Genomic DNA, 8,963 nt, shown 5'->3' with positions numbered 1-8,963 from the left:
TGTCCTGATATGTGATGTTCTCATCTCGGAGTTAAATCGATTGTTAGTTGCTATTTTAGTATTTCCACCATTCATTATGAAATTCACATTCCTGGTGGTTTTAAGTTTTTGTGAAGTTTAAGTTCCAGTTCAGAAAAATCAATCTTCTCATCTAGTGGATATTCAATAATATGCCAGAAGATATTTTTATTCAATTACTGTACAATCCAGTGCTCCACATCTAATGTGAGGGCTACGCTGAGATGACATTGTGTGGATGGTGTCACTGGCCAGTACTTCTCCCCTCTCCCTACAAGGAGACTGTAATGTCAGTACATTAATAAGAAGAGTCTTGCTCCCAGGCTGATCAAATACCCTCAATGCAGCCTCTATTTGGCAAAGAATATCTGGACCGTTCAGTTGTTGATTTTGACCCAAAGCACAAACTAAAAGCAAATATATGGAGATTACCAACTGGGTCAACAGATCACATGATAAGAATCTACATTACCTCCTCCACCCCAGGTCATAAACACTCTGTATATGACAATCCTCCATGAGGTTATTCAGTAAATATCACTAGAAGAACAGGATCATCCAAGATCTCTGACCTCAGCAGAAATGAGACCTGTAATAATAAGCATCTTACTTCTTTCCTTCGTGTTATCCGTTGGTGAGTATCTCCTGAGAGCCTCGATTGTGTTCAATGTCTTATAGTTCAGCCAATAAGAACTATCCTAGAATGAAACTAGAATGGATGATCAACTATAAATATTTTACAATATTTTTTGTAATTATAGTTTTTAGGTAAACAGAGAGGCTGTTATTGTAACTCTACAGTCAAAAGAGATTGTTCGACTCTGCATTACTTTTTGTTGTATAATTTTATCACTTGCTCCATCCCCCATCATTTGGGTTATGTTACTGACCAGTTTATGTCCTTCTCCCACCTACATTTTTATGTAAACAAACCCCTTATGTTTAATGCTTGGTTATAGCCTAAGAAAGGAACAAATGCAGTGCCCCGTGCTGGGATCTGCCTTCAGCCGGATTATCTAAGTAACTGTTCCTGCTGTGGTTAACAACCAATGTCTTGATTTAGACTCAAACACTTTGTATTTTCTTTTTGGTCAAATTAACAGTATTTTTCTGTGTTACAAGGTTGTAAATGTATATGACACATCTTCAGGCCGCCATGGGTACCTACACCACCCCAGACTTTGAAAGTCCTTGATATTTATCAGCAATGATCAGCCTCTTACAATAAAGTGTCACCCATCTTCAGACTGCCATGGGTACCTACACCACCCCAGACTTTGAAAGTCGTTGATATTTATCAGCAATTATCGGCCTCTTACAATAAAGTGTCTTACATCTTCAGACCGCCATGGGTACCTACACCACCCCAGACTTTGAAAGTCCTTGATATTTATCAGCAATTATCGGCCTCTTACAATAAAGTGTCTTACATCTTCAGACCGCCATGGGTACCTACACCACCCCAGACTTTGAAAGTCCTTGATATTTATCAGCAATGATCGGCCTCTTACAATAAAGTGTCACCTATCTTCAGACTGCCATGGGTACCTACACCACCCCAGACTTTGAAAGTCCTTGATATTTGTCAGCAATTATCGGCCTCTTACAATAAAGTGTCTTACATCTTCAGACCGCCATGGGTACCTACACCACCCCAGACTTTGAAAGTCCTTGATATTTGTCAGCAATTATTGGCCTCTTACATTAAATAAGAGCCCAAACATTGCTGGTAAATATCAAGGATTTTCAGAGTCTGGGGTGATGTAGGTACCCATGGCGGTCTGAAGATGTATGACACTTTATTTTGTTTATGTTTATGTTTTGACAGATATTATTTTAAATGTGTTGTTGACTTTATGTGGATAATTACTATAGATGTTAATTTCAGCTGCTTTCCTCCGATGCTACTCCTGTCATGGAAGGAACAATGTCACCTGTGTGCCTGAAATAGTGAACTGTACAAAAGGAGAACGATGCATTACAATTTCTGAGAAATATAAATACAGTGAGTATCGATTCCTTCAATTTCTGTTTAATCTTTACTTTCTAAAATCTTGCAGAAGATCTCAATGTCCTCTAACTTTTTCTCTTAGGATTATATATTTTGACATTTTTTTAGGGACAAACAGTAAATGGGCCTGTGCAATAAGCAGTTCTTACCATTTTAATGTAACTTTTAAAATAGTTAATATATTATAATCATTAGTAATTTATAATTCATTCTCATCCTGCAGATAAAACCTACTGCTCCATATACAAGGGTTGCTCTGGAGGCGTGCCTTGTGATAAAAAAATTTATGGAAAAGTAAACGATAATCTCACTCTTGGGTTCAACATCCAGTGCTGTGATACCGACCTCTGTAATAATAAATTCTATCAGAGTAAGTAGTGAGGAGGCGACGTGTGACATACAGTGTTATATAGAGTCTGGTTATTCTGTACAATGATAAATAATCGTGAGGATTCTTGAAGATGATTTGTGGGGAAACTCCTACAGTTAGTCAAGCAGTTAGTTTACCTGCCTGTCATGTAGGAGACTCGGACCGAGCCTGTGGCAGGTAGAACCGGTTGTTCTCAGTTATCGTAGTATATATGGGATTTAATATCTTAAACTCATAACTTATTCCTTATCAGTAAAGTAGTCAATGTAACCACCTGTCACATGAGCGATTTGGGTGCAATTCACTGATGGGAAGAGATACAATAAGCCACCTCTTGTATCAGTACCCCACAATCCTGACCACCCTGTCATTTAATTTTACTTAAAAATTAACAGCTCTATTTACAGCTAATGGAGAGGAAGTTCTACCATCATCATAGACAGGGGGAATCCTCTACACCTAGAGGAGATGAGGTTCTACCATCACCATAGACAGTGGGCCTCCTCTACACCTAGAGGAGAGGAGGTTCTATCATCACCATAGACAGGGGGCATCCTCTACACCTAGAGGAGAGGAGGTTCTATCATCACCATAGACAGGGGGCATCCTCTGCACCTAGAGGAGAGGAGGTTCTATCATCACCATAGACAGGGGGCATCCTCTGCACCTAGAGGAGAGGAGGTTCTACCATCACCATAGACAGGGGGCATCCTCTACACCTAGAGGAAAGGGGGTTCTACCATCACCATAGACAGGGGGCATCCTCTATACCTAGAGGAGGTTCTACCATCACCATAGACAGGGGGCATCCTCTCCACCTAGAGGAGGTTCTACCATCACCATAGACAGGGGGCATCCTCTACACCTAGAGGAAAGGGGGTTCTACCATCACCATAGACAGGGGGCATCCTCTACACCTAGAGGAGGTTCTACCATCACCATAGACAGGGGGCATCCTCTCCACCTAGAGGAGGTTCTACCATCACCATAGACAGGGGGCATCCTCTACACCTAGAGGAGAGGAGGTTCTACCATCACCATGGACAGGGGGCATCCTCTACACCTAGAGGAGAGGAGGTTCTACCATCATCATAGACAAGGAGCATCCTCTACACCTAGAGGAGAGGAGGTTCTACCATCACCATAGACAGGAGCATCCTCTACATCTAGAGGAGAGGAGGTTCTCACATCACCATAGACAGAGGGCATCCTCTACACCTAGAAGAGAGGGGGTTCTGCCATCACCATAGACAGGGGGCATCTTCTACACCTAGAGGAGAGTGGGTTCTGCCATCACCATAGACAGGGGGCATCTTCTACACCTAGAGGAGAGGAGGTTATACCATCACCATAGACAGGAGTATTATCTACACCTAGAGGAGAGGAGGTTCTACCATCACCATAGACAGTGGGCATCCTCTGCACCTAGAGGAGAGGAGGTTCTACCATCACCATAGACAGGGGGCACCCTCTACACCTAGAGGAAAGGAGGTTCTACCATCACCATAGACAGGGAACATCCTCTACACCTGGAGGAGAGGGTGTTCTACCATCACCATAGACAGTGGGGAATCTTCTACACCTAGAGGAGAGGAGGTTCTACCATCAACATAGACAGTAGTATTATCTACACCTAGAGGAGAGGAGGTTCTACCATCACCATAGACAGTGGGCCTCCTCTACACCTAGAGGAGAGGAGGTTCTACCATCATCATAGACAGGGGCATCCTCAACACCTAGAGGAGAGGAGGTTCTACCATCACCATAGACAGGAGGCATCCTCTACACCTAGAGGAGAGGAGGTTCTACCATCAACATAGACAGGGGGCATCCTCTACACCTAGAGGAGAGGAGGTTCTACCATCACCATAGACAGGGGCAGCCTCTACACCTAGAGGAGAGGAGGTTCTACCATCACCATAGACAGGGGGCCTCCTCTACACCTAGAGGAGAGGAGGTTCCATCATCACCATAGACAGGGGACATCCTCTACACCTATAAGAGAGGAGGTTCTACCATCAACATAGACAGGGGGCATACTCTACATCTATAGGAGAGGAGGTTCTACCATCAACATAGACAGGAGTATTATCTACACCTAGAGGAGAGGAGGTTCTACCATCACCATAGACAGTGGGCATCCCCTACACCTAGAGGAGAGGAGGTTCTACCATCATCATAGACAAGGGGCATTCTCTACACCTAGAGGAGAGGAGGTTCTACCATCACCATAGACAGCGGGCATCCTCTGCACCTAGAGGAGAGGAGGCTCTACCATCACCATAGACAGGGGGCATCCTCTACACCTAGAGGAGAGGAGGTTCTACCATCACCATAGACAGGGGACATCCTCTACACCTAGAGGAGAGGAGGTTCTACCATCACCATAGACAGGGGGCATCCTCTACACCTAGAGGAGAGGAGGTTCTACCATCACCATAGACAGTGGGCATCCTCTGCACCAAGAGGAGAGGAGGCTCTACCATCACCATAGACATGGGGCATCCTCTACACCTAGAGGAGAGGAGGTTCTACCATCACCATAGACAGGGGACATCCTCTACACCTAGAGGAGAGGAGGTTCTACCATCACCATAGAAAGGGGGCATCCTCCACACCTAAAGGAGAGGAGGTTCTACCATCACCATAGACAGGGGGCATCCTCTACACCTGGAGGAGAGGGTGTTCTACCATCACCATAGACAGGGGGCATCCTCTACACCTAGAGGAGGGGAGGTTCTACCATCACCATAAACAGGGGGAATTCTCTACACCTAGAGGAGAGGGTCTTCTACCATCACCATAGACAGGGGGCATCCTCTACACCTAGAGGAGAGAAGGTTCTACCATCACCATAGACAGGGGGTGTCCTCTATGCCTAGAGGAGAGAATATTCTACCATTACCATAGAGGGGGGGAATTCTCTACACCAAGAGGAGGGGAGGTTCTACCATCACCATAGACAGCTGGCATCCTCTACACCTAGAGGAGAGGAGGTTCTATCATCACCATAGACAGGGGCATCCTCTACACCTAGAGGAGAGGGTGTTCTACCATCTCCATAGACGGGGGGCATCCTCTACACCTAGAGGAGGGGAGGTTCTACCATCACCATAGACAGGGGGCATCCTCTCCACCTAGAGGAGAGGAGGTTCTACCATCACCATAGACAGGGGGCATCCTCTACACCTAGAGGAGAGGAGGTTCTACCATCACCATAGACAGGGGACATCCTCTACACCTAGAGGAGAGGAGGTTCTACCATCACCATAGACAGGGGGCATCCTCTACACTTAGATGAGAGGAGGTTCTACCATCACCATAGACAGGGGGCCTCCTCTACACCTAGAGGAGAGGAGGTTCTACCATTACCATAGACAGGGGGCATCCTCTACACCTAGTGGAGAGGAGGATCTACAGACATCAATGAAAGGGATCTCTCTGCTCTTGGCCGCAAGAGTTTATTATGGCTGATATTCTTTACACATTCAAGAGGGACCTCAATGCCTTTATGATGAAAAAACATTTGACTAATGTTAGAGGTTGGACCTAATGGACTTTGTTCTCTTTTCTAACCTTATGTTCTATGATACGATATACAAGTCATATTCATATTTCTGCCCTCTAAAGTTTTGTATAATGTAAATCTGAGGTATTTCTTTTCCTTTATTCTTAAGTGCCAAAACTAGCAGAGCCCAAGGGGCTTTGGTGTCCGAGCTGCCTTGATACAAACATTGAAAAAAAATGTGAAACTAAAGAAAAGATAAGATGCCAAGAAATCGGTGATGAATGCTTTACATTTTCTGGAACTTTTGAGAGACCAGGTAAGTTACCCTAAGCTAATGTTCTAAAATTAGTAAAACATTTATCTAGAAGAGGCTTTGCCAACATTAGAGAAAAATGAATCAATTTTTCAAAAAAATGTTCTTAGAGACTGAGTTGAGGATTGTGATGTTGCCTTCCATGTAGCAAGTCCTGGGTTTGAGACCCAGCAGAGGCACATTATCAGAATAGTATAAAATGTTCCCAAATATTAATTGGCAACTCCTGACAACTGTCGCAGGTCAAGGGAAGGACTTCCCCCGCCTCCGGGGTCTGTAAATCCTGACCTTGCTGGTCATTTAAAATGAATGCAGGACAATAACATAACATAGCAAGAAGGACACTGTACCTGATAGTCTGCCCGTTTTTGGAAACTGCGACTGTTCTTGTGATTGAGCACCAGTAATTGATGACAAATATATATATTTTTTTAACAGATAATACACCAACCAATTACACAATCCGAGGATGCATGACTTTCTCACAATGCAAGCTTAATATAGGGAGGCTGGTTGGAATCAAAGTAAGTTATCAAAAAAATTACGAGTGCAGAGCTCCAGAAGAACCTCTGATTAATAAAGTAAAGAAATATGGACCAACATCAAACCTCCTTCAAAATCAACATTCTACTTTGCAGAATTGATAAAGAAGATGTGCAGATATTCATATAACAGTCTGTGCAATGTTTTCTTTTTTTCACATAGAGCTAAAATCTGTTTCCAAAGTGCCCACCACAAGAGGGAGCTCAAGAGTTTCCTGTATACTGGCTTATTATTATATGCACTGGATATATAGTATACAGCGAGATGATGAGCTCCTCCTAGTGGCGACTACGGGCTTTCAAAGTTGTATCATTCATCTTCTTATTTATCTACTACTTTATGTCAATGTGTCTCTCTCTAGTTAACTCTGCCCCCTAACCTCTCCATAGACTTTGAGCTGCAATCTTACATCTTAGCATTTATACATCTATCGTTGAGTTAGCAGAGATTACAATTTACAGGTCAGTTCAGTTTAAGGGCGGGACGAGGAGCAGAATAAGAATCTGATGAGGACAGAAAGAAGCATTGTTTATTTCCAGTGATATTGTTTGTAGTTTAGATTTGCATGAAGTTTGTTAGAAAGTTAGAGGTGATTTTAATAAAATCTTTCTAATTGAAATGTAAATACAGGATGACCCTTCTCTGAGATTCACCGCTTTGATCTTAACTTAAAACCCTTCTTCTGATTGTATTCTACACTATATAAAGCCCAATTGTAATAGACATTAACCCCTTAAGGCTCAGCCCCGTTTTTTGGATTCTGACTTGCGTCGCTTTAAATTGTTATAACATTAAAACTCTGTTACTTATCAAAATGATTCTCAGATTGTTTTTCCCCACATGTTGTACTTCATTTTAGTGGTAAATTTTGGCTGATAAGTTTTGCATTTATTTACAAAAAAAAAAGATAAATATTTGCCATTTGCGGAATTCAAAATCATTGCGTTTTCAGGCAGATAAATTTACCACCTAAATAAGTTGCTGAATAACATTTCCCATTTGTCAACTTCACATTTTCATCATTTTTTAAATTGATTTTGATGTCACGCAGCTTACAAATAGAATATCAATTTTCCGTATTTTCAGAATTGACTATTTTGAGGATAAATACTGTTTTGAATGAAATTTTAAATATTTAGCACATTTAAACAACCCATTTTCAAATCTGCCCCCCTCAAACTATCAGAAACAGCTTTCAGGAAGATCGTTAACCCCTTTAGATCTTCATAGTAATGAAATAAAAGATTTAAAATGGTCAAATTGTGCCGGTTATACGTTCATTTAGCCCTAAGATTTACACATTTCCAAAAGATAAAAAGAGAAAACTTACAGTTTGTTATGTAATTCCTCCCGAGTACAGGGACCCCCCACATGTGGCCGTTACATGTTTCATGGGCACACAGCGAGACGCAGAAGGGAAGGAGCGCCCTGCAGGTGCCAAGATTTAAATTTTCTCATTGGCCCCTTTTGTAGGCTATAAAAATTTAGGTAAAAATCATAATTTTTGGCAGGTTTTTAACAGTTTTTTTTTACGGTGTTCATAGTGCGGGTTCAATAATTATTTACTTTTCTTCTACGTGTTATTACGGAAGGGGTGACACCATATATGTGGGGTTTGTGTTATGATTTAGACTTTTTGTGCATTTTATATCTCTTTATATGTTATGAGCTTAAGGACATTTTTATTGATTTGTTAGTTTATTTTTTATTAAATAACATTTTTTTTTTTTACCTTTTTTAATTATTTCCACCATGGGACATGAACAAGCAATCATTTGATCACTTGTTCATGATAATACTCTGCAATACTGATGTATTCCAGGGTATTAGCTGTGTAAGTTACAGCCTGCAACCCGTGTATCCCGATTCGGATCAGATCTTGAGCTGAACCGGCATCAGCTCTGCGTCCGATATATCTAAGAGGTTAACGTTTCTTCCTGGAATATTCAGTGTCTAAATTTGCCCTTAAAAAAAATCCCATATTTTTCATTTACTAAGGAAAACCCAATCAGACATCATGATCCTACATAAAACCACATTTTAAATGAAACCATAACAGCTCGCTACCAACTTCTCACTTCTCGCAGTGGTTTCATGTATGTCACCCTTCTTGTAAAAGTAAAAGAGTCACAATAGGCATCAAAAAACCCCTATCCTTTATGGTTTCTGCCCAAATAACTGACCCAGAAGGCAGATTCCT

At 41.9% G+C, this 8,963-nt stretch overlaps 1 protein-coding gene across 1 annotated transcript; it reads left to right on the top strand.

Moving 5' to 3' along the window:
- The first annotated feature begins 566 nt into the window (after positions 1–566).
- On the top strand, positions 567–7,154 carry LOC140065315 (uncharacterized). The gene is made up of 5 exons (XM_072112910.1): positions 567–652; positions 1,907–2,023; positions 2,253–2,399; positions 6,077–6,223; positions 6,659–7,154. Exons 1-5 carry the CDS (start codon positions 601–603, stop codon positions 6,862–6,864), a joined length of 669 nt encoding a protein of 222 aa, XP_071969011.1. The 5' UTR covers positions 567–600; the 3' UTR covers positions 6,865–7,154.
- The last annotated feature ends 1,809 nt before the right edge of the window (positions 7,155–8,963 follow it).

This window comes from Engystomops pustulosus, chromosome 6, assembly GCF_040894005.1.
Source record: "Engystomops pustulosus chromosome 6, aEngPut4.maternal, whole genome shotgun sequence".
Taxonomy (NCBI): Eukaryota; Metazoa; Chordata; class Amphibia; order Anura; family Leptodactylidae; genus Engystomops; species Engystomops pustulosus.
This window is presented reverse-complemented; position numbering and strand designations above follow the sequence as displayed.

Bases quoted from the DNA above. Each gene is read 5' to 3' on its own strand.
- LOC140065315 (XM_072112910.1), top strand. From the start codon at position 601: ATGAGACCTGTAATAATAAGCATCTTACTTCTTTCCTTCGTGTTATCC. The intron at 2,400-6,076 runs GTAAGTAGTGAG...TTTATTCTTAAG, and splicing joins TAATAATAAATTCTATCAGA to TGCCAAAACTAGCAGAGCCC. The intron at 6,224-6,658 runs GTAAGTTACCCT...TTTTTTTAACAG, and splicing joins TGGAACTTTTGAGAGACCAG to ATAATACACCAACCAATTAC.